The 25479-nt window shown below is 34.6% G+C and overlaps 1 protein-coding gene across 5 annotated transcripts in view; it reads right to left on the reverse strand.

Annotated features, from left to right (window-relative positions):
• Window positions 1–930: 930 nt before the first annotated feature.
• The window catches only part of PUM2 (pumilio RNA binding family member 2), a 91428-nt gene continuing 66879 nt past the window's right edge, over window positions 931–25479 (reverse strand). For 3 of the 5 annotated variants that reach the window (XM_068563966.1, XM_068563964.1, XM_068563968.1), the window contains 8 exons: window positions 14118–14385; window positions 12753–12882; window positions 11020–11154; window positions 7448–7585; window positions 6376–6501; window positions 6027–6148; window positions 5269–5461; window positions 931–3928 (listed from right to left, as the gene is read on the reverse strand). In XM_068563966.1, the coding sequence (XP_068420067.1) occupies window positions 3797–3928; window positions 5269–5461; window positions 6027–6148; window positions 6376–6501; window positions 7448–7585; window positions 11020–11154; window positions 12753–12882; window positions 14118–14385 (1244 nt within the window). In that variant the 3' untranslated portion in view covers window positions 931–3796. The remainder of the gene's footprint in view (window positions 3929–5268; window positions 5462–6026; window positions 6149–6375; window positions 6502–7447; window positions 7586–11019; window positions 11155–12752; window positions 12883–14117; window positions 14386–25479) is intronic. The other 2 variants (XM_068563967.1, XM_068563965.1) reach the window with 1 other exon arrangement.

Consider the following 25479-nt stretch of genomic DNA (forward strand, 5'->3'; position numbering starts at 1 on the left):
CCTTTCAAGTTAGATGGGTAAGGCAGACAGTGAATGCTGCTCCCTAGGGCTTTCTCCGCCTTCCCCTACTCGCCCACCCCCTTCTGAGAAACCACTGTCATTAGGGCAAGTATTATACAACACTACCCAGGTCACTTTAGGAAGCTACTCTTCTGAAGTTGATAAGCTAGGGTGGGAGGACATGACATTTATTTCCTTTTTAGGATCTTTAATTTCATCACTACAAGTGGCGCAAGTAAACAACTCCAGAGGGGCTTTCAGTTTGGAATAGAACCAAACCAGGATAAAATTAAAATGGAGGATAAACAATGTGTGTGATGAAAACTCCTTTTCCCATTTAGTTTTATAAGATCACCATTTTGGATTCTACTGAATTATCTGTATAGATTAAAAAAAAATTAGCTATAGAAGGGAAAGGAAAATGGAAACAGTATTAGCAGCGGTTGAGAATTAGGTTCTAGGTATCTTTTTATATATATTCTCAATTCTTAAAACCATGGATTTAAAAATAGTTCCATCTCATAGTAAAGATGAAGGCACTGAGGCTGAGATAACAGACCTAAGTTCACAAGGTTTGTAAATAGTGAGGTTAAATCCATGCCTGAACCCAAACTGTACTTAATCTCCTGAAGTGCATGTGGAAAGGAAACAAACACGTGTGGGTGAAGATATGTGATTTAATTTGATCCTCAAAAACCATCATTTTATCAGTATCATTTTATCAGTAAGGAAACAGGCTTAAAGTTTCATCATATGAGGTGTGTAATCACGCTATGTAATTAGATTATGAATATTAAAAGACAGAATTAATACCATCAGTGTAATCAGTGGCCCTAGACTAGCATCCATGTGATAAAGATATTTTTGTTTTCCTTAAATCTGAGTAAACCTGAATGGTCAATGGAACTGTAATTGAGGTACAGAGGGGTATTTTATCTAGAGAAAAACACAAGACCAGGTTTATTTCATACAATGTTATTCACACATTTTTCATTTTCTAATTTATACATAATATACAAAGAAGTGAAGATAACATTATTTCATATGAACCAATAAGAGCCAGGACTGAAGACAAACTGGTCCAGAAACAATCCATATCAAGACACCCAAGAGTAAAGCCTAAGTGGCTCTGCCCAATTAAGTTTATTCTGAAATGTCATTTTCAGATTATACCAAAAATCCATGCCAATTTATTAAAAGGTGGAATTAGAGAGGTGGGCACCAAAAATAGCAGATCACAAAATTTCTAGAAAACAAAATAAACCCTAAAATACTGGGAAGATTGGTTGTCAACACTGGGATACATGGGAACATCAGGAACCCAAGACAATTGTTCAGTTTCCCAGTGTGCCATTCTCTAGGACTTTCTAAATTTGCAGAAATAATTTGCCTGTGTGAACAGAAGATAAGGGTAAAGGAAAACCAGGAATTCAACTGTGCAAATCCAGGAAAGTCACCACCAATCTGCAACAAGGACAACTTTGATCCTGAAACCATGAGCTGATACTGGGAACAAAAGTTCAACACAGGTCCAAGACATTCTGAGGCTGGCAAAACAAAGTGGGGAAGAGTGGCAGAGCGCAGTTCTGTATGGAGGGAAAAAAGCTCTGTTACTGTGACTGGGACATGCTGATGAACTAGTGTGACTATGAGAAGGGACCGTGACAGTGACAAGTGGTTAAATTTTATGGCCTCAACACGGAATGTTGGGTTAGAAAACTAAAATAACTCAACATCAAACATGAAAAAGTATGCCTGGCACCCCAAACTTCATGCCGTTATTCTTAGGTTCATGATATGAACAGCTATGTGAAAAAACCTTTATATTCAATATTGTGCTCAGAAGATAGCTTTTCTTCTGCAGACTTCTAATAAAAAAATCCCTCACATGTTCAATTGAAAGAGATAGCATGGTTCATTAGTTTTTAGCACTAAACATAAGTGGGTCAACATAAAAGTTTTATACAAAATACTGACTTCAACAAAATACAAAGCACTTTCTTTATCTTTCAGAAACTGAATATACAAAGCAAGTTTTTTTTCCAAAATATTTTCATAGGCAAAGGATTAAAAATGATTTTAATTATACACATATGGTCACAATTTTGCCTTAAAAAGATTGTTGGGAAATGTACATAAGGCCGCTTGTAAATGTACATCATGTTACTGTTACGTCTTATGTCCAGAGAAAAAATGTTATCATACAGATTTGCTATTACTTGGGAGTAGGCTATTCAAAAATACAGTACTCTTCTGTACAAAGAAAAAAAGTCACATCACATTTAATAAGATGGAAAAAGCATTGGCCTCCATGGTAACCAAATATCTCAGTCCAATACTTTCTATTATGCACAATACCCTGACTTCTTGAAAGTGATCCAAATCCTAGCATGTCCATATTAACAGAGTCAACAACTATGTTATAAAACAAAATGTTTTTCACAATAATAAAAAGAAAGCTGGTTCATACTTCTGAAACCATATAAAGATAAAAAATTTTTAAAAAATCACTCTTGATTTGGAGAAATAAATTTACATTATACAACACTATATGCCAGGTCAGAGGGCAGGGACATAAATGTACACTAAAATGCAAATGTTTCCCAAAGAGATAAAACAAATTCCATTTACAGCATTAAGGTTTACAAATGTACACCTGTACAACCAAAGAAAACATCATTACTAAATTAGCAAGGCTTTTTATAATAAACATTGAAACATGATTTGCTTTCAAAGTGTAAACTTACATCTATTACTACACACACACAATGCATATATTTATAGGAAGCAAAAAAAGCTATCTGAATATGTAATCATGCTTAAATGTTGAGCTATCAAATTCACTTTTCAGTGGCCCCTTTTCACCTCTATCTGGTTCCTACTTTCTGAATCTACTATGAAAAAGCAAAATAAATCTCAACACTTTTTCAACATGTCCTTGTAATTCTATAAGCAAAACAATATACAAATCTCCACTCTTTCTCATCGCAAACCAAACTGAAAAGTTAAAATGGAACTTAACTTTCCGTTTAGCGTACTTAACTGGAAGTGTCACCATGATTTTGTTTTTTCTACCTCTTACAACAATTACATATGTAAGTATATACAATACTTCTGTACATTGCCAGAGACATTTTGGGGGGCAGTATTTGTATTAAAACCACATCTACTGTAAATAATGTAAGTTCTTTTCATTTCAAATCACTTAATTCTTGTCTTACTTGCCAAGTTTTTATTTGCATGATAGTTTGTGAATTACCAAAATACAACTTAACTTTCTTTTAAAAATATTAATAATATTTATGCAGTTGATTGTTAATCTGTTATAAAAGGCTTCACACAAAGGACAAAAAAACCCCATAAGGACTATATTTCTATATACATTTCTATAAACCTGTTGTGCTATGGGGTCCGTAGACCTACCAGACTGCAAGCCAGTTTATTAAAAGAATACTGTACTTTTTCCTTTAAAAACTATTTTTGTGACTTTACAAGGTAAAAATTTACAAAATATGTGACAGCATTTTTTGATACAGTTACATCATATACAGGCATTCTGTGCTTTGCCAGCAATCCAATCTGATAGGTCTCCACTCAGGGCTGAATATAATTTATAATTCACCACCCCCCACCCCCAAATATACACAAGAACCTTAAAAAATTTACAAATGGATGAATAAAGTCAATAAATAGTTTCACTTTAAAAAAAATTTGAAGATTCATAGTTGAGTTGTGTTTTGATAATTCACAAAAGAAACGTTCCTCTCACACGGTTACATCATCTTCTCTTTTTCCTTTACAGCATTCCATTTGGTGGTCCTCCAATAGGCCCTAGATCTGGGCTATTTTTCAAATAATATTTTTCCAACTTGGCCAGTATATGCTTCCCATATGTGTATTTGCGCAAAGTAGTAATGTGAGGTCGAATCTGAAAAATAAATGATCTGCTTAGGAAATCTAAGTTATTTTAGTTTCTGATTCCTTAAAAAAGCGCCCCCAAATTTGGGTGATTTGGAAGAATAATTGAAATTTTAAAATTCAAATCCAAAGAAAGTTGTTTGCAAAAGCAGTTCTGTTCCACTCAATCTCTCCCAACTTCTACTCTCAAAATTGTTCAATGAATAAACAAACCACTATTCCTATAAACTATTACACATGCAAACAAAACAGTTGAGGGGCTCCAAACATAGCAGAGAAGTATCACTAATGAGCTATTATATTCTTGTAAGGTTTACGAGGGCAAAGTTCTATAACTCTAAGCAACTGGACAAAAATTCAATACAAAATGGAGCAAAAGACATGAACAAGCAATCAGACGTGTGATAGCTAATACATTTAACACGTTCAATATCTCCTTAACTGTTTTAAAACTGGAAATGAGAAGAATCATATCATTATCTTTCCATCCAGACTGGCAAAGATTTTATAAATAATAACTGGTATTGATGAGACAACAGTAAAACAGGCACTTTTCTCAAATACTAGATAGAGGTGCAAACTTCTACAAGATTCCTGGAGAGCTACTTGGCAGAAATCTATTAAAATGTAACATGTTCACATACTCTGTGCCAGCAATTCCACATCTAGGGATTTACCTTACAAAAACACTTAATTATGCAAAGATGTTTATATAAACACTGCTAAGAACAGTTATTAAATAATCAAAATGCCCTAAATATGATATTGATTAAATAATGCAGTTGTTAAAAATAAGACTGAAAAAAATGTTATAGTTATATATTCTTAAGCAGAAATACTAAATTTTTAAAAACACAGAAAATCAAGAGGGCAGTGTTCTTTTTAACAGTAAGTTTTCCTGTGGAAATTAATGATTTCTTAAAGAATCATTTGATTCTAGCAGGACAGAGAGAGAAAACAGCTTAATTGATTAAAAAAAAATTAAACCGATATAAATTTTCTCTTTAAGAAAATTTACTAGGTTAGTAAGAAAATTTAATCAGATTTTAAAATCAATGTTCAGCCAATGTATTATGGAAAATCAAATATACCTAAATAAGATGGTGAAGGGAAAAACAATGCTAACGGTAGGTAAATAGATGAGAAATGAATGTGATTTTACTGAGTTGATTACCTTAAGAACTTAATAAAGGGGTATATCATACCTACATCTGCCAATGGTTTTCCACTGATTTTAAATTTTCTGCAGTTGTAACAACTCTGAGGAAATTAAAGCCTAGGGAAGTTAAATGAGTAGCCTGAAGTCACACAAAGTGAATCATCTATTTTAAGTGCTATAAACTGTATTACCTTGTGCATGATTATCTTTCTCTGAGCAGGTTCAGCCATATCAATCATCTTCTGAACTACATAGTTGGCATACTGGTCCTTCATCATGGTGTATAAGGCACTGTGAGGACCATCATTCTGGCAGCAAACTTCATCAATCAGTAATGCTCTCTCAGCACGGGACGCATGAGTAACACACTTTTCTACTACATTGCTAAAAAATTAAAGTACATACAAAAAAAATTATTTTGTTATTTTTTAATAGAAAAATTTCCTTGGTTTTTGAAAGAACTTGCTCAATGCACTGGAAGACAGAAGAGTCTAAATAGGATTCTCTTGTAATTCTCTTACAGTTACTTTCAAAACAGAAATTAATATCATAGAAGAACCCATATTGGATATCTGCAAGTTTAATTACAGGCCTCAAAATTATAATTAAATAAAAATTAAAACTGTAATTCAAGTGTGGGGGAAGTAGGTCATTAATAAGGTCTGAGGCTTTCATGAACATGCACTAAATAAATTAGATTTGCATTTATTTACACATCTTGGGGAGAAATAATTTTCCAAATACACATTTCAAAAATGGAATACATGAGGGCAAACCAATTTGTTGTGTAGATTCTATAAGAACAAAAACAACATTCTATTATGTACCTTTTGCCTCTACTAAAAAAGACTATATTCCAATGCTATATTTTACATGCATTTCTGTGCTTACTAATAAAAGCCAGAGAGTTGAAAGACTTGACCCCTGGAATTAAAACATAACGCAATACCTGGCAAACTTGTGTTGACTCAGGGCTAAGACCTTTCCTCTGATTTCAGAAACAATTTTGCTCTTGTCTTCAGGTCGACCATGTTCCAGTACATGCTGAATAACATAATTGCCATACTGATCCTAAGTGCAGATATTAAAAAATTACTTTCCTTAAGAATAATGGTAATTCTTTAAAAAGATGTTCATCAATTTTCTAAAAATCCAATAGTACAATCAGGAGAATACAACAGGCTTTTGTCTCACTGAGTGTTTCTATAATGTGTTAACAATAAATTGTATTTCCTTTTAAAAAAATCAGAATATTTTCAAAAATATATAAACATTTCAAAATATTAGGGAGTTTATACCTGTACCAACTGCTCTGTATGTTGGTGAAGTTCTTCTAAGATAGGTAAGGTCTGTTCTGCAGTGCAGTGCTCTAGGATGCGCTGGATTACTCTGCAGCCATAAGGATGAGTTGAAAGTACAAACACCTTAAAACAATTAGAAGAAATAAATTTCCATTTTGTGACATTTTTGGAAGGACAGGTTTTTGATCACATGCTGAATTAATTTAAAATAGAACGGGGAATTCACATTTACTGATAATATGCCAACTGTCATGTGACAAAGGCTGGGAAGCAGGGTACTGAATTTAGGAGCTAACGGATATCCTTTTTGTTTGTTTTTATACTGATTTTTTAAAAACTTTTTATTTTATATTGGAGTATAGCCGATTAACAATGTTGTAATAGTTTCAGGTACACAGCAAAGCGATTCAGCCATACATATACATGTATCCATTCTCCCCCAAACTCCCCTCCTATCCACGCTGCCACATAACATTAAGCAGAGTTCCCTGTGTTATACAGTAGGTCCTCATTGGTTATCCATTTGATATACAGCAGTGTGTCAATCCCACGCTTCCTAACTATCCCTTCCCCCACCGCCAGTAACCGTAAGTTCACTAACGAATATTTTGATCAAAAGGAACCTAATCAGAAGATGGAAGGCATGTAATAATGACAAGGAATGGATTGTGCAGTAGGGGTAGTGCATGTTGTAATTAGAAGCTATTAATTATTATGTTATTAATTACTAACTGATATTTATTTTGCCTTTTATTATACAGTCCTAAGTCTTCTTCCCTCCTCTCCCTCTCCCAGAAAATTTGGAAAACACTGTTGGGCTTACAATTCTAACAGTAGTTGTCTTTACTTCTTAGAGTAATATAAATTAAACTCATATTTCTACATTTTTCAGCTGCAAAAAATGAAGCTATCTATTGACTCACTCTATCAAAGAGGCAGAAATTAAGGCACATTCAGTATTTATCTCCTACTTTTGTATGAAAGTACTGGGTATTATCTTTTGATTTATAAAAAATATGTTAGTTAACACTCAAATTCTAACTAATTAGAAGCCAAAAATCAATCTTACTTGTCCTTTGAAAGCATCAATGATGAACTGTAGTGACTGTGGCTGAACACATTCAATACATTTTTGTACAACATGGTTTCCATTTTGATCTTTCACACATTTGAGTACATGACCATCTAGCTCCTTTACCATTTCACTCTGCAAAAGAGAAAACATTTAAATTACCTCACCAAACAGCATAGAAGGATTTTACATAAAAGTACTGAGGTAGGAACAAAAGTATACTCAAAAATTTATTTGCAATTTTTTATATGTCAAAGTTTAAAAGTCCCACCCCATCCCCCAAAGTGTAATAAGCAGAAGCCACTGAAGGTGAGAATTACTAAAACATTTTACAGGATTATAATGTAAATGATACCTGCTGAAATATAACTTAGTGATACTCAATTTGCTATACACTACTATCTTCACTGTGTACATCTTCCACTTATCTTTCTCAGCTGACAACTAATATAATGATTTTAGAATTCTACGTTTTCTCTCTACTGAGCATACCCCTTCCCCCATTTAATAATAATAATTATTATCATCTTTTGGCTGTGCCACACAGCATGCGGGATCTTAGTTCCCCAACCAGGGATTGAACCTGTGCCCCCTGCAGTGGAAGTGAGGAGTCCTAACCACTGGACCGCCAAGGAATTTCCCCAAATAATTATTTTTGATGGCTCCTTGAGTTTATCAAGCACCCAGAAAAGGGTAAGGAGTTGAGTGAGCACTGATGGGCTATGTAATTTTCACGTAATATCTCAATTATGAGAAGAAATTATTGTTGAGCATTTTACTCTTCTTTTTAATAATCTTATAACAAAGAACTTGATTCAGGGAATTCCCTGGCAGTCGAGTCGTTAGGACTCCGAGCTTCCATTGCTGGGGCCTGTGTTCGATCCTTGGTCGGGGAACTAAGATCCCACAAGCCACTTGGTGCGGCCAAAAAAAAAATAAGAACCTGACTCAATATAACTTTCCTTTATCATTTGATACCTTCTTCAGGGACAGATTCTCAGGAGATTTTAGATTTTTGCTCATTTAATGGGCAAAAATGACACCTTTCAATTTATATTTGATTACTAATAAGGTTAAACTTATTTACAGTAAGGTTTATTTACTAAGTGCATTTTCTTTTAACTAACAATCTTAGTATTTTTCTCATAAGTTTGTAAGACTTCATTAAATAAACATCTTAATCCTTAGGGAAAAATACAGGTAGCCACACAATAACCTGCGTGCCTTATTAGTGCAATAGGAAATAGTACTGTGAAGAAATGGAGTACACCTAGTGTAAACATATTCACATTTTTTTTTTTTGGCTGCGCCGTGCAGCATGCAGGGTTTTAGTTCCCCGACCAGGGATCGAACCCATGTCCCCTGCAGTGGAAGTGCAGAGCCCTAACCCCTGGATCACCAGGGAATTCCCGGTATTCACATTTAAAATTTCTCTCACCCAGGGACTTCCCTGGTGGCACACAGGTTAAGAATCCACCTGCCAATGCAGGGGACACGGGTTTGATCTCTGGTCCGGGAAGATCCCACATGCCATGGAGCAACTAAGCCTGTGCGCCACAACTACGGAGTCTGCGCTCTAGAGCCCATGAGACACAAAAACGGAGCCCGCACGCCACAACTACTGAAGTCCACGCGCTCTAGGGCCCGCATGCTGCAACTACCGAAGCCCCGCGCCTAGAGCCCGTGCTCTGCAACAAAGGAAGCCACTGCAATGAGAAGCCGCGCACCACAACAAAGAGTAGCACCTGCTTGCTGCAACTAGAGAAAGCCCGCGCGCAGGAACGAAGACCCAACGCAGCCAAAAAAATCCCCAAAACTCTCTCACCCAAAAAACTCTCAACTGTATTCTGACATAACTAGAGGAATCCTTGAAGTCAAGATACCACACAAATGTTAGTTATAAACTAAATATGAACTAAATTACAAAATCAAATGTACTTAAGAATCCAAACAGGAGGGAATTCCCTGGTGGTCCAGAGGTTAGGACCCTGCACTCTCACTGCCGAGGGCCTGGGTTCGATCCCTTGTCAAGGAACTAAAATCCCATAAGCCATGCAGAGCGGGGTGGGGCGGGGGTGGGGGAAGAATCCAAATAGGAAATGTAATACCACTAATCATCTGAAGCTTACTCCCAATGCTTTATATTTTCAAATATTAAAGACACGTAAAATATCGTTTTTTTTTTAAAAAGAAAGAATTGGAAAATTTTACTCAAGCCAAACTTGAGGATTATAACCTGGGAAGGGCATCTCAGAAAGCTCTGAGAACTGTTCCCAAAATATCTTTAAAGTATCTATACCAGTCTGAGAGTTAAGAGCAGAGAAGTTCTAAGTACCAATACAGTCAAACTGTTACTCTCTCTCCATTATGACACATCTTCAATGACTCTAAAACTCAGGATTTCCTCAAGAGGAACAATGCTATTTTCTCACAGATGTTCACTGCTGTGATTAATGTATATACATAACACATACATATCCATCCATCCATCTATATATTATTGCCTTTAATTCTGGAATTTATCATATGAATGTAGGTTGAGAGTCAAAGCCAATCTCTTTCCAAACTTACTAATTACCAATACCTTTTAAGAAATATTTTCTTTACTCTTATTATATTTCATTGTAATACATAAACCAGTTATATACAGTATCTATGGGAGGTTATGAATTTCATTTTAAAAGTCTGTTTACCTCATGCGCAAACCATGCTAGTGATGCTACACAGTTTCTTTAAAAAATCTAGTGGATAAGCAATTTTCCTCATCCCTTACTCTCCTTAATATCCTTGTCTATTTAAAATAATTTAAAAATTTATTTTGATCATTTACAAGACAATTCCTATGAGCACATAATTGGAATTGTACTAATCCCTTTTTTACTTAGAATACTTAGACCTTTCCATCCAAGAACATGGTATACTTCCCAATTAATTTATATGTGCTCTCTTTTCTCTTAAAGAACTGTAAATCTTGTTAAGAGGATGCTTTAGGCTACTTTTCCTGTTGAATGAAATTTTTAAAACTTTGTATATACTTTTTTTTTGTTTTTGGCCACGTCGTGCGGCTTGTGGGATCTTAGTTCCCCGACCAGGAACTGAACCACTCCCTCAGCAGTGAAAGTGCGGAGTCCTAACCACTGGACCACCAGGGAATTCCCTGTATATACATTTTTAACTGGCATATAGGAATGCAATTGGTTTTAAAATATTTATTCTTATGACAGAAGTATAAGTGCAATCCAAATAAACACTGGGAATAGTAAAATATATTCCTGATACTACAGAAAATCAAATGAGTAGTGGTAGCAGAAACACCCACCATCTAGCACTCTGCTTGACATATAGTAGGTACTCAAATACTTTCACTTAGAAATGAAAAGATGAAGAAAATGAACAGAGGACAGATCAAAGATCTGTTGTGTAACTTTCAATTAATTACATACTCTTTTGAGACAGATTTAAAAAAATATTTTAGTCTGTGGAAATATTTAACATTTCACTCCAAGATTACTGTAAGATAAAAATTTAAAAATTGGATAAAATAATACAAAAATTTTGTCTTAACTTACAATTACCTGCTGGTCAGATGAAATAGACTCTAATGCTTTCTGAATAACACGGCAGCCATACATCTGCAATGCTAAGGGTAGAACATGACCACGAATACGAGTAGCCAGGGCTAATTTTTGATCCAAACTCCCAAACTGACAGAAAAAAAAAAATTAATAAAAATGACTATAATATTACTTGGTTAAACTTGAATAACCCACTGTTTGCAGTCTATTTAATCTATTTATAAAATATCACATTTGGCAAGTATGTAGGGAGAAGGCATTTAGGTAAAAGCGAATTAAGATAGACCCAGAGGTGCTTGAAATAATATCACTTTTTAGAGGGTAAGTCATTCTATAGCTACTATTCCCTTTTTACTAACATATTAACCACCTGTTATTCTTTTAAAGTAAACATCTTCACTCTTCATTTCAAACAAACACCCCCACTGTCTTTTAATAAAATGAATTTCTGAGGCATACATTCAGACCAGATAATTCTCAACTATATTCTGACCGTGGAGGAAATCTGTTAAGTCAAGCTACAACATAGATGTTTAGTTATAAACTAAAAAAATTGCTGAATTACAAAATAAATGACACCTAACAAATCCACATAAAGACTGTACTACAATTCATTAATTGCTTCACATAAGACTTACTCCTAATGCTTTATATTTTCAAATATATTTCAAATATTAATCAGGATTGGTATTAAACTTCTCATTTAATGTAAGACCATACACTTAAAAAACATATACCATAAAATATGACATTTTAACCATTTTTAATTCAGTGGCATTGACTATATTCTCACCATGTGCAATCACCACCACAATCTGATTCCAAATCCTTCCATTGCCCCAAACAGAAACACTGTACTCATTAAGCAATAACCCCCTATTCCCCCTCTTACCCCAACCGGTCTACTAGTAAGACTAGGAAACCCTAGCCGACTTTATGTCTCTATGAATTTGCTTATTCTAGGTATTTCACATAAATGGAGCCCTGTAATGTTTGTTCTTTTGTACCTGGCTTATTTCACTTAGTTCCATCCATGTGTAAGCATGTATCAAAGCTTCATTCCTTCTTATGGCTGAACAATATTCTATTGCATGTATATACCACATTCTGTTTACACATTCATCTGCTGGATTGTTTCCACCTTTTGGCTATTATAAACAATGCTGAAATGAACACTGGTGTTTAAGTCCTTGTTTTCAATCCTTTTGGGTATATACCTAGGATGGAATTGCTGGGTTATATGGTAATTTTATGTTTAGTTTTTTGAGGAACTGCCAAACTTTTCCACAGTGGCTGCACCACTTTACATTCCCACCAACAATGTACAAGGGTTCTCATTTCTCCACATCTTCACAAACATTTGTTATTTTCTGTTTTTTAAATTACAGCCATCCCACTAGATGTAAAGTAGACTCTCCTTGTGGTTCTGATTTGCATTTCCCTAATGACTAAGGGTGCTGAGCTTCTTTTCATGTGCTTACTGCACATCTGAATATCTCCTATGGAGAAATGTCTATTCAAGCCCTTTGTCCATTTCTTAACTGAGCTGTCTTTTCGTTGTTGAGTTTCAGGAATTCTTCATATATTCTGGATATAAAATCTTTATCAGACATATGATCTGTAAATATTTTCTCCCAAGCTCACATATTTTTATATGAAAATAAACTCACCCAACTTTCAGAGCTTTTCTAAGCATTAAGCATATACAAACATGTATGTGTGCTTACCTCAAAAAATTTCTGTATAACATAGTTGCCAAAAACATCTGTCATTAACTGATAGGCTGCTTGTAGAATTTCATTAAATACCATCTGTCGCTCAGCTGGAGTAGCTCTTTCTAGCTTTTGCTGTATGAATCTATGTGGGAAAAATTTTAATGCCATGACAGTATACTGATAATAAGCTCCAGCAATATCCGAATCTGACTCCAGTATTATACATCCCGATATATATTGGATATATATATATATATATATATATATATATATATATATATATGTGGATATATACATATCCACAGAAATAAAATCATTTCCAGAAATAGTACTTATATATTTTATTCAATTTAAAATAAAAAGAACAAGAGTTATGGAGCATTTCTTTGTTAACACCTTAATTTAAAATAACTTCTAGTTAGACTGGCAAAAAATCTGGACATGAAGATGTTTACTGCCTCTTAAGTTAGTTCTGGTTGTATTATAATCAATGAAAAACTACAAAGATATTACTGGTATTCATTTATTTTTAATAATCATATTATTACTAAGTATTTTTAGAACATAATAAAAGAAACCTTTAGCAATAAAATTCATGAGACACAACTTAATTCCTAACTAAGCTAGCCACTGTGGACTTCCTTGGTGGTCCAGTGGTTAAGACTCCGTGCTCCCAAAGTAGGGGGCATGGGTTCGATCCCTGGTTGGGGAAGATGCCGCATGCCACGGCCAAAAAAAAAAAAGCTAGCCATTGTGAGTGACACAAGGTCGATTTGCTACTCTTAAGGAACTTTAAGAACTTTCAACCATAGGGAGATAAAATTTGTATGCAACTATATAATCAAAAATTATTTTAAAAAATTTTAGATTTACTCTAAAACTATAAAAAGATACCTCAAATTTAATAAATGTATTAGAATTCTACTACTCTTTTCCTTTCTGTGTATTATCTTGAGAACACTAATTTGCATGTACCTCAAGCATTACAGTACATGTGGTCTGTTTAATGTAAACTTTGTTTTAAACATTTTTTTAGACAAAGTATATATCAGGGACACAAGTCCATAAATGTAATTTGGAGTATTATTTTCAAAAGGAAATTTAAAGAAATTAAATGTATTCTGTCAATGTAATAAAGATAATCCAATAAAAGGACATTGCTATATTTTTATTATAGAAAACTGAAGAACCATAAAAAATAAATTAAAAACCTGTATTTTTATAGTTTATCCTAACAGGAAAGAAAAATCCATATTGGATATTTATTTTTTAAACAATTCCAACTTTTATAAAGGTTAAATCATTCTAGTCAAGAAAAACTTTGGCTCTTTCAAAGCAAAAATGCAATAGAAAGTATCATAAATAATAATCACCTACCTAGAACCATGCTGGTCTTGAGAAAACTCAACTATGTGTCCAATCAAGTCTCTAAGTTGAAGGTTTGGGAAGCGGTTGTTTCTGAAATCTTCCAATAATCTACTTCGGCCAGAAGGCATAATATCAGACCTATTATACCGAAGCCGAGAAGGAGGAAAGAGCTGGCTGCTGGAGCTAAACAGACTGGAAGTGCCTGAAGCACTTCGATATTTTGCTTCTGCTCCAGGTGCTGCAGAGATATATCGACCACTACCATTTGTCAGTCCTCCTACAACAAAGCAGCTGTGGTCAGCAAATATTTTTGACAAAGTCATTCCTCAAATAAAAGTCATTTAAACCAAAGAGTCAGTCAATATAGAAATATTCACCCCACTAATTCCTATACGGTATAACAGAAAATTAAAGTTGAAGGAGAAATCTCACACATTTACTTAATGTGTGTGGCTATAATATGGGGGAAAAAGAGACTAGAAAACATGAGAAAAATAAACCTGTATTTGTTCTTGGCAGTTTAGTTTAAAAACATCTAATGTCATACACAAAACCTGTATTTGTTCTTGGAAGCTTAGTTTGAAACATAATTATAACAACTAATGTCATACATACTAGTATCAATACCAGAATACTGAAACCACCAACAAAATTTTCAGTTACATTAACAAGCAAGTTACAAACAGCTAGCAAACTCAGATTTTAAGCCACTAAAAGTTTAATTGAAATTTACTCACAGTGTTAATAGAACACCAACTAAATCTGTACTTTTTTGGAATATATAAAAATTCATTAAGTCATATATACTTGTATGTAAAGAAAAATGATTTCTTAGTTAACCCGATTAAATTTCAAACGTAAAAAACCCACAATATCAGATAATAAAGCCAAATAACACACTATTTAAATTTTTTATTTAAAAAATACTCTCCATAAAATACTACTGTTTTACAGACAAGAAATAGTAGCAGTAAACATATTTATCATTCCTAGAGCTTTAATGTTGACCATTTAAAACAAATGAATAAAAAGCTTCTTAAACTTATATCCCATTCCAAAGAATACTACTAAAGGGCAGTTGATAAAAACAATAGAAGCAGGTAATTGTTTTTATTACAAATAACCATTTAAAAGTACTTGACAGTGTCCTTTTAAAAAAGAAAAATGTATAGAAAATTGTAAAATGCAGATTTAGTAGTTCAGATAAACAAAACCCACCGTCAGCTTTACACTATTGTGTATCACTTCTATTTAGAGTAGTGCTGTATGTACAATCCAGGCCACAAAAGTATAGATGGTGCCAAGGACACACTGTCAGTGCAAAGTTATAGAGAGGCATTGAAGGCCAAAAAGAGTTACAGGGACAAGGAGCAGTAAAAGAGTTATAATCCTGGAGAGTGAAGTGGGTTAGAATATCCCTCTTCTACTTTCAGTCCCCACTGCCCTAGCTTTATTTTTCTTCATTAAATTTCCCATCATCCAGTATATTATACATATTTATTATTTACTTGAATCCTCAGCCCCATTTCCAATGTAAGTGCCATAGAATTACATTCACCTACATGCTAGATATGTGGTACCTAAAACGATGTCTCATAGACAGTGAGTACACAAATATTTATACATATTTAATGTAATATCAACTGTCTAAGGTCTAGTTCTGTAATATCTTTCTTAAAAGTGTGTAACTTTAACAAGCCGTTTTATACACCAAAGTCATTGACATCAAATTCTCATGTTCATTCCAGTTCTACATAAACTCGTGCTCATGTATGAAAAGTCTAAAAAGTAAAAGAATTCAGCTTTTTAATACTGTCTCGATCTCTTCGTTATTAATCCTTCTAGTCCCCTATTTTTATTTCTGTTTATAGTACCATCAACCGTTCACAACAATAACTGATCATTAGCCCATTCGAGTCTCGATAACAATTCTTGAACCTTTTTGTAGGGTAGGGGCGCTCTGCTTATCATTCTAATCTGTTTTCATAAACAACAATTATATCTTCCCATTCAAAGGCCACTTTGACAATGTCATTTTATACTAAAAACCTACAGCATCCTGCTAGAGTACCTTCTCTATGTTCTTCAGCTTACTTTTCAAGTCATTATTCCAAACCTACTTTTCACATGAATTTCCTAATAGTACCCTAATTGTTCACTTCTCTCCTTCTTATTCATTACTATCTCTGTACCACTGCTTATCACTACCTGAAACAAGGCCTAATCCTACCTCTTTATTCTTAATGCACTAAAGATTTCAACACCAAATTCAAAATACATACTTACCCCAGAAAACGACAATTTTATTTGGTACCTTCCAAGTAGTCCTATCAGTATCCAACAGGAATTCCTCCTGTGTCTAGATATTTCTTGATTATATTCTATCAGCTCCTAATATACCAAACTCCTGATGCACTTTGACAACTTAAAATGTCTAATGATGCCAAATGCCTTGAGTTTTAAAAAATCTTGGAATTTCAGTTCTAGAAGACTAATTATAATTAGCACTTTCATTTACAAAGTTGAAAGATTAATTTCACAAAGGGCCAGGATACCTTCGTTTCCTTACAAATTAATTAAATAAGCATTTCAACTCAATTTAAAATATACATTAAACATTTAAAATTTGGTTTTTTAGGGAATTCCCTGGCAGTCCAGTGGTTAGGAATCCTCACTTTCACTGCTGAGGGCCTGGGTTCAATCCCGGGTCAGGAAACTAAGATCCCACAAGCCATGTGGGAAAAAAAAAAACAAAACAAAACTGGTTGTTTTTAAACACTGAAAGCATGTCATTCAAAACTATTTTGGGATTGAGGAATATTTTACAAAATTGGCCTATACCTTTCAAAAATGTTGAGGTCATAAAAGACTGAGAAATAGTTCAAGATTAGTAAGAGTCATGACAAATAATTGTCATGTATGAGCCCCCAAATCAATCGCCCTCTCCGCCCCAATGCTCCCCCCCACCGCCTTTCTTGTAAAGGATATCAATGAGACAACTGGCAAAGTCTGAATAAAGTCAGCTGATTTGACAGTAACATTGTTAAGTTCCTGACTCTGACAAAAGAATGTCCTTACTTTCAGAACACACACACACAATGATATGTTCATGAGTAAGGGACACTGTGCCTGCAACTTCCTTTCAAAAGTATCAGGGAAAAAAATGGGTGTGAAGGGACAGGCAAATGCAGAGAGGGGAAGCGAGGAGAGGGAAACAATAATAAAGAAAATTCAGTTAAATAACATTTGGAGAATCTGGGGATAAGCTAGATTTTTTTTTTAATTGTTAATGATTTCCTCTTAAGTCTGAAATTATTTCAAAATTAGTTAAAAACAAACATACAAATTGGTCATCTATACTCATACCATTCCTACTGGTCATCTAAAAGATGTGTTCTGCACCAAATGTGTTAAAAGGTAACAGTCCCTTCAATTTATCACTGACCTCACCCCTATCATTTATCACTTCTTAATCACTAGCTTAATAAGAGTGTATGGGACATGGAGATCTGTACTATAATTTCACAGATGAAATCACTATAGTCCAAAAGTGATGTGACATGCAGCTAGGCAGCCAGGACTCTTAGGCCAGAGCTCATCACACAGTAGTGTGCTGCCCCTCATACGCTATTTACATAGGTATCTATCAAGTTCATTCATGACAACTGAATGAAGGCAAACACCTCATAACTATCCTAGTAGAAATAATATGATTTTGTAAGTTTTCATTAATTTCCTTAAGAAGTCCATTGTTTTAGAATCCTTCCCTATTTAATACCAGAAATCAAAAAGATCTTAATACTGTGAAAAACACAGGGGAGAAAAATATAAAACAACTGAAACCACCACAAAATAAATCTCACAAGTTTTTTCTTTTCATTATTTTCCACCTTCCTGGGATCTGGAATAACAACTCCTGAGCCTATTCTTTTATTTATTTACTTTTTCTATTTTTTAAAAAATAAAGATTCTCAAGTCTTTCCCAGTGGATAGTTTTTATTAAAAAAAAAAAAAAAAAAGTCTACCTGAAGATTATTCTGATAGAGGTTTGGAGGCTAATAAATTAGAATCAAGATAAATGAAGGTTTCATTTTAGAGCAGGTTGTCAACTACTAATTTCAAATAAAAATGGTAATCCAAGTACATTCAGGGTCCCGAAAAGGGTACAACTACATATAGGCTACTAGGCAGAGTCCCTTTCAGAAGGCGAGGCTCTGGAAAGCTCAAGAATGATAAGATGATAATGAAAGATGACTAGTTAGTTGGAGTGGGCAAAGAATAAATGATAAAGAATGCATACGTGGAAAAAACCTAAAATGAGGATGACCTATTTCACTTTAAGGTATTACCTTCAGTTACTTCTAATCCAGAGCCCATACACTTAGTACTTTCAGTTCGTTATTTTTTTTCTCTGATTACTTTTCAAAAGAAATATATGGAATATTCAGAGTAGACTGTAACAGCCATGTTAACTCCTTTCTTCCTTCCAATTTCTGCCTTTTGCAAATGGGACTGTCTAACCTATGCCTGTCCCATGACTGTATTTTGGAGGCAGATAACTTGTTTCCTAGGTTTCACAGACCCAAAGATGGAGAGGAATTTTGCCGCAGGATGGACCACATTCAGAATCTCAGATGATTTAGAAAATAAGATTTGGGATTTTTGGAATGGTTCAAGACTCTTGGGGATGCTGGAATGGGGTGAATGTATTTTGCATGTGGGCTGAATGTGAATTTTGGGGGACCGGAGTTCAGACTGTACTGGGCTGAACTGGGCTTCCCCAAAACATATGTTCAAGTCTTAACTCCTGGTACTTGTGGATTTGATTTTATTTGGAAATAGGATCTTTGCAAATGTAATCAAGTTAAAATGAGGTGTCATGCTGGAGTAGGTTGGGCTCTTATCCAATGACTGGTGTCCTTATAAGAGAAGGAAAATTAGGACAGACACATAGGGAGAATGCCAGGTAATGATGGAGGCGGAGACTGGCGTGCTGTGTCTACAGGCCAAAGAATGTTAAGTGTTATCAGCAACCATCAGAAGCCAGAAAGAGGCAAGGAAGGCTTGTGCTCACAGCCTTCAAGGGGAGTATGGCCCTGTGACACCTTAATTTGACTTCTAACCTTCAGAACGGTAAGACAATAAATCTGTTTTAAGCCACTTAGTTGTAATTTGTAACAGCAGCCTTAGAACACTAACATATAATGCTATCTTAACAACACTCTGAGACAAGGATATTATCTCCATTTTACTTGTGACACAATAGGCTTAGAGAAGCTAAATCCTTAATAAATCCTTATTCAAGGATGCACAGCTAATAACTAGACTGACTTTTTTTTTTAACTATTATATCTGAATAATTCCCTTAAAGCTTTCGGTTATATTCTGCTATACCTCATGAAGAACATTTAATGCCATATACCATACTTAAATCTGGGATATGCTTGAGGTTACATGGGAGAATAAACCACGTAAATTTTTTAACTATAAAATTTTAACTATATATTTGCCATACAAAGACACAACGTTTTTACTCAGGAAAAACCAAGGCTTCAATGAATTAAAAAACCTACATAATTCTAGTTAAAAGTATAATCTTCCACATCATCTTAACAGACTAATATAAAAAGCAAAAAGCATAAGTATGTCACGTGTGCTACCTTAAATATGTACATTTTATGACCATATGTAAGCAAACAATATCAGGTGCAAACTACAAACCAAAATAAAAATCTGTTGTTTCCATTTCTATTGCTTGTAATTCTTTTCTAAAAGCAACTAAGTAATTAATCTACCTTTTAGCATCTAGTGCTTCAACTTTTTAAAAATATAAAGGTAAGAGGGAGGCCATCTTCACAGAAGATACTTAATAATCTTCCCTCATTCATCAAAGAGCATTTAAACAGACTGAGTTTTTAACACATGAACTATGTAGCTCAGACTAGTATTATATCTCACTTCTACCTCTACTCACCTTGCCAATTTCCATGATTCCATCAAAAAAGCCTTATGTGATTTCAAGAACTGTCTGACTCTTACATCTTTATTGAAAACTAAACTACTTCTGTGACTACTGAACATGAGGACACTCTAAAAACCTACCCCTACCCCAAACCAAAGAACAATACACACAGGCAAAAATAAAAACTCACAACTGTCACAAAACTTCTCAAAGTGCAGTACTCTACAGAGTATGATCTTAACACACTGATCAGAGAACACACTGACTACCAGTCAAACAATGCTTTAATGTAGAAATCTATGTAGGATGTAAAATACTTTTTTTAAACAAGTAGCCAGTGTCCAAAAATAAATTCATCGATAAAACAGAAAGAAACAAAGCCACTCAAATTACTCCAACCATTTTGTTGAGATCTGAATACAGCTGACCCTTGAACAACACGGGGGTTAGGAGCATCGACTCCCACCCCACCAAAGTGTATGTATAAATTGTGACTCCCCCCAAACTTAACTACTAGTAGCCAGCCTACTGTTGACCAGAAGCCTTACCAGTAACATACAGTCTATTAACATGTTATATGCTATAGATATAATTTTATGCATTCATGAAATACCTAACTTTTAAATTTTTTTGATATTTCTATGCAGTCTGTGAATTTTTTCAAGTTGTTGCAAATCTCCAAAAAAATTTCCCAATTTTCCCCATTTTTTTGGGGGAAAACAATCCATGTATAAGTGGACCTGGGGCCGTTCAAACCTGTGTTGTTCAAGGGTCAACTGTACTGTTAAAGCTGTGGAGAATGGTTTCAGCTTTCTTGCTTCTAATCTAGTAGGGAGAAAAAACCCAGAAACAACTCTAATATAGTCTGTGGTTAATTTGGTACAAAAAAACCAGAAAGGAAAGATAATAATTCTAATGGAGAGAATCACTGTGTTAAATAAAGTGCAATAAGGCAATAGCATTACAATCATTATACTGTAATTGCTGGTTTACTCATCTGTATTCACCACAAAAAAATCAAACTTGATGATGGTGGGTAGAATGATGTTTTCTTCAACAGTGTCTCTCAAGTCAAGCACAGTCTGATATAGAGATTTGACACTGGTTGAATAAATTAAGTGAATTAATTAAGCAAAATAAATTAATTAAATAAAAACTTTCATGAGACCCCAGAATTCTTAAATGGGGGCCAATAAAACTACACATAAAAGATAAACATAAAATAGGGATTAGTTTCAGTATAAATTAAGCTTATTACTATTCTATTTAGAATATCATGTAAAGACCCTTATCTGATCAGTTTTAATTTAAAAATTAGCAATAAAATATTATGAGATCCTTCAAGTAAAAAGTATTTAATTTAGATTAAAAGTCAATTGCAGGGGGACTTCCCTGGTGGCACAGTGATTAAGAATTGCCTGTCAATGCAGGGGACATGGGTTCAAGCCCTGGTCCAGGAAGATCCCACATGCCGCGGAGCAGCTAAGCCCGTGCGCCACAACTACTGGGCCTGCGCTCTAGAGCCTGCGAGCCACAACTGCTGAGCCCGTGTGCTACAACTACTGGAGCCCGCGCTCCACAACAAGTGAAGCCACCGCAGTGAGAAGCCCGCGCACCACAAGGAAGAGGAGCCCCCACTCGCCGCAACTAGAGAAAGCCCACACGCAACAATGAAGACCCAAAGGAACCAAAAAAAAAAAAAAAAAAGTCAATTGCAGGCAAGTGAAAAATGCCAATATACTGACATTCAAACTCACTTTCCCCACCAACTCACAATAGGCTAAATATATTTTACCACAATTTTATAAAAAGTTCACAAAAATTCTAAACTTAGGGAATAGGAAAAGATCCTTTATTTATTTAGAGCGATAGTAGACAGAAATAAAAGCATTCTTTGAGAAGCAGTGTGACACCTTGGAATGAACCAGGTAGACCTGGACTCAAAATTTTTGTTCCTTACTAACTTCATGACTACAAGCAAGTTCCTTGATTGCTTTGAGAATGAAGTTGTGTGTGTGTGTGTGTGTGTGTGTGTGTGTGTGTAGTGTGAAAGAGGAGGCAAAGTTAATTTCTCCCCATTTGGATATTCAATTGCTCCAGTCCAACTTACTGAAAAGACCATCCTTCCTAAATACACCAGAGTGGCACCGTGGCCACAAATCAGTTAACTAAATGAGCAGGTCTATTTCTGGATCCTCTATTCCACCAATCTATTTCTCTACCCTTGTGCCAATACCACAATTTTAGTAAAACTACCACTGCAGTTTTAATAAGTTTGATATCTGGCCAAGTTATTAAATTCTAAATTTGTTCTTCAAGACTGTCTTGACTACTCTTGGCTCTGTTTTTCCATTCATATTAAATAAATCAGCTTGTCAATTTCTTTAAAAAAGCCTGAAAAATTCTTATTGAGACTGTGCTAAATCTATACATCAATTAGAAGACAGCTGGTATCTTTATAATACTGAGTCTTTCAAGCCACAAACATGACATGTCCTTTCATTTATTTGCCTTCTTTAACTTCAGTCAGTGCTTTTATGGTTTACAGTGTAAAGATTTTGCCCTTCCTCCAATGGACTTATTCCTGGTTAAGGAAACAGTCTCATGTAAAAATATTCTAAACATAAGTCAATTTTCAGTATTACCCCATGAGACCCATGCTGCATTCATTTTTAAAGGTTATTTGGCTAAAACTTGCAGATCTCTCATGAAGCACATCTGCCTATATTTTAAGAGTTAGTTTTTTGATCCTATGTTTACTTAATGTACATTATTTAGTATATAAACAGTGCAATAATGCAAGTTCTTGGTGAATTCTTGATAGATTGTTTTTAAGGCACATGAAGACTTATTTGATATCAGTAAGAAGGGAAGGTAGAGAAACAATTGAGGGAGGAGCTGAAATGCAAATATGAAGGAAAGGTAGAGCCAGTGAATAAAAAGTAAAACAACCAAATGATAGTAAACAATGATATACAGAATTATAGTCAACAACATTAAAGAAATGTCTCCAATTTGCAAAATACATATCAAGGAAAAAAATATTTAAAAACATATTCAGTAAGAGACCAGACTTTTCTATTTTCTCTCATCCCATAAGCTTTTTTTCAAAAATTTAAAATATGCAATGGCAAGCAGACTTCAGGTCAACAGAAGGAAACAAGGCAGGAAGAAAGAAATCCATTAGGGAGAAGATGGGGGACAAGATCAAAGGCTGATATAACACACTAGAGATCCAGGAATTATGAGTTACAAAGAAGTGTGAACTGGAGTAACGCCTTATATAAACTATGAATTGTTCCAAGGTGTCTCTCTTCACGTGAGTGCTACTGGAAATTTCAGTGGGATAATCCTTTTTAAATGAAAAGTTTAGCATCTGGCTGCTGGGTATTTAATGTCCACAGAATCCCCACAATCATGATGACAAGCAAAAACTGCTGCCACACATTTCCAAATCGTTCACCTCCTCACTCTAGGTATTTTAAACAAGCACTCCGAGTGATTCTGGTATGGTAAACCACTGAATCGAATCATCAAGTATTTTTTAATCTCAAATCTGAGATTACCTTAACTGAATTAGCTGGTGAAAACATTCTCAGTCATTAGAAGCACAAAGTCATAGATAACATTATTAGAGGATAATGGATAAAACATAAGGGTAAAAATTAATCATTGTGACCCCAAACCAGAACTAAGACTAATGAATTTGTACACAGAAATGAAACATAAAATAATAAATTCTTCCACACAAGTAATAATTTTAGAACTTTTTCACAACATATTTCATACTTTTCAACAAATAAATGACTTTTAGATGCACCAATGGGTTGAAGCAGTGATTTCATTTACACCACCATGAGAACCTGTAAATAATATTCTGTTGAGAGCTGAGTATGTTGTCCTATCTGTTCAGTCCTGTTGTCCAACATATATTCAGTCCCTGAGTGGCCTGCCTTATGAGTAACACATATTCTTATTTCATAGAGTACATAAGAGCTTTTCTATAAATCTCAAGAATAACTGAGAAAGGGATCTAGAAGTCTAGTAATCTTATATACACATTTTAAAAACACATAACCTACACCATCGTGAGGTTAAATTTGAGAGGCTGAGTAGAATATTGTTTTTGATATACTTTGTAAAATTGTTCAATTCATTATAGAATAGCAGAACAGAAAAAGAAAAGATAGTATCAGGAGTAAGAACAGTGTTCTAGCTTCAGTTCTGCCATTTACTGGTTTGGGCAAGTCTCTTGGGTTCATATGACCTATAACTGTTTCATCTTTAATGGGTAGATCACTCAGCCAGTCTATGTTAACAATTAGGATGAAATGAAATAATGAATATGAAAGTGCTGTAGAAAACTATCAAATGCTATTCAGTTACAGGGAACTTGCTACTTAAAGGATAATAATACTTTCAATGAAAACTTCAAAATAATGTATATTGTTTTCTGCTTTAAGGACCATATATGAAACTCAGAAAAATTGCACATAGCCTTACAACCAATTTGGCCATACTTGTTTTAATTCTCAAACATCTCATTCTAAGAGAAGCGGATGACCAAATCTGCCAAAGGTCAGCAATTTCAACAGATTAACTACTACTGAACAGGGAAAATGACTCTAACAGTGAATATTACCATGTCTACGTTTCAAATAAAATTTTCTGTGATTAGGAGAGAAGATAGGTTATAAAGTTTTTTAATCTACTGCAAGTTAAAGCACTATGTGACTACTGAATACATGACATTAAGGAATCTTCAAAACTGACAGCCACCTTTGAATTAACTAATTTCACTGAGTTCAAAGCTGGAATTAGACTTTTTATCACCCTTTTCTTAAGAAAAACAAAGCCAGTTCAAAAATGAAGAGGTACAGGGGCTTCCCTGGTAGTGCAGTGGTTAAGAATCTGCCTGCCAATGCAGGGGACATGGGTTTGAGCCCTGGTCCGGGAAGATTCCACATGCCACGGAGCAACTAAGCCCGTGAGCCACAACTACTGAAGCCTGCATGCCTAGAGCCCGTGTTCCGCGACAAGAGAAGCCACTGCAATGAGAAGCCCATGCATTGTAACGAAGAGTAGCTCCCACTCGCCCCAACTAGAGAAAGCCTGCGTGCAGCAACGAAGACCCAACACAGCCAAAAATAAATAAATAAAATAATTTAAAAAAAAAAAAAAATGAAGAGGTACAAGGGAAGAAGCCATTAGTTTGTCAAACCCTAAGTTAAATAAAAACACAAAATGTTACTTGATACCCAAGAAGTTCCATATCAATCTTACTATGAGCATAAAGATTAGAGTAAATAAGAAATCACTAACAAATTTTAAACGTTTACTCAAAGAAGAAAAAGAAAGGAAACAAGGAAGGAAAAGAACTAGTTAGCTAGCTCCAGGTAGATGAATAAA

Source organism: Eschrichtius robustus, chromosome 15 (assembly GCF_028021215.1).
Source record: "Eschrichtius robustus isolate mEscRob2 chromosome 15, mEscRob2.pri, whole genome shotgun sequence".
NCBI lineage: Eukaryota > Metazoa > Chordata > Mammalia > Artiodactyla > Eschrichtiidae > Eschrichtius > Eschrichtius robustus.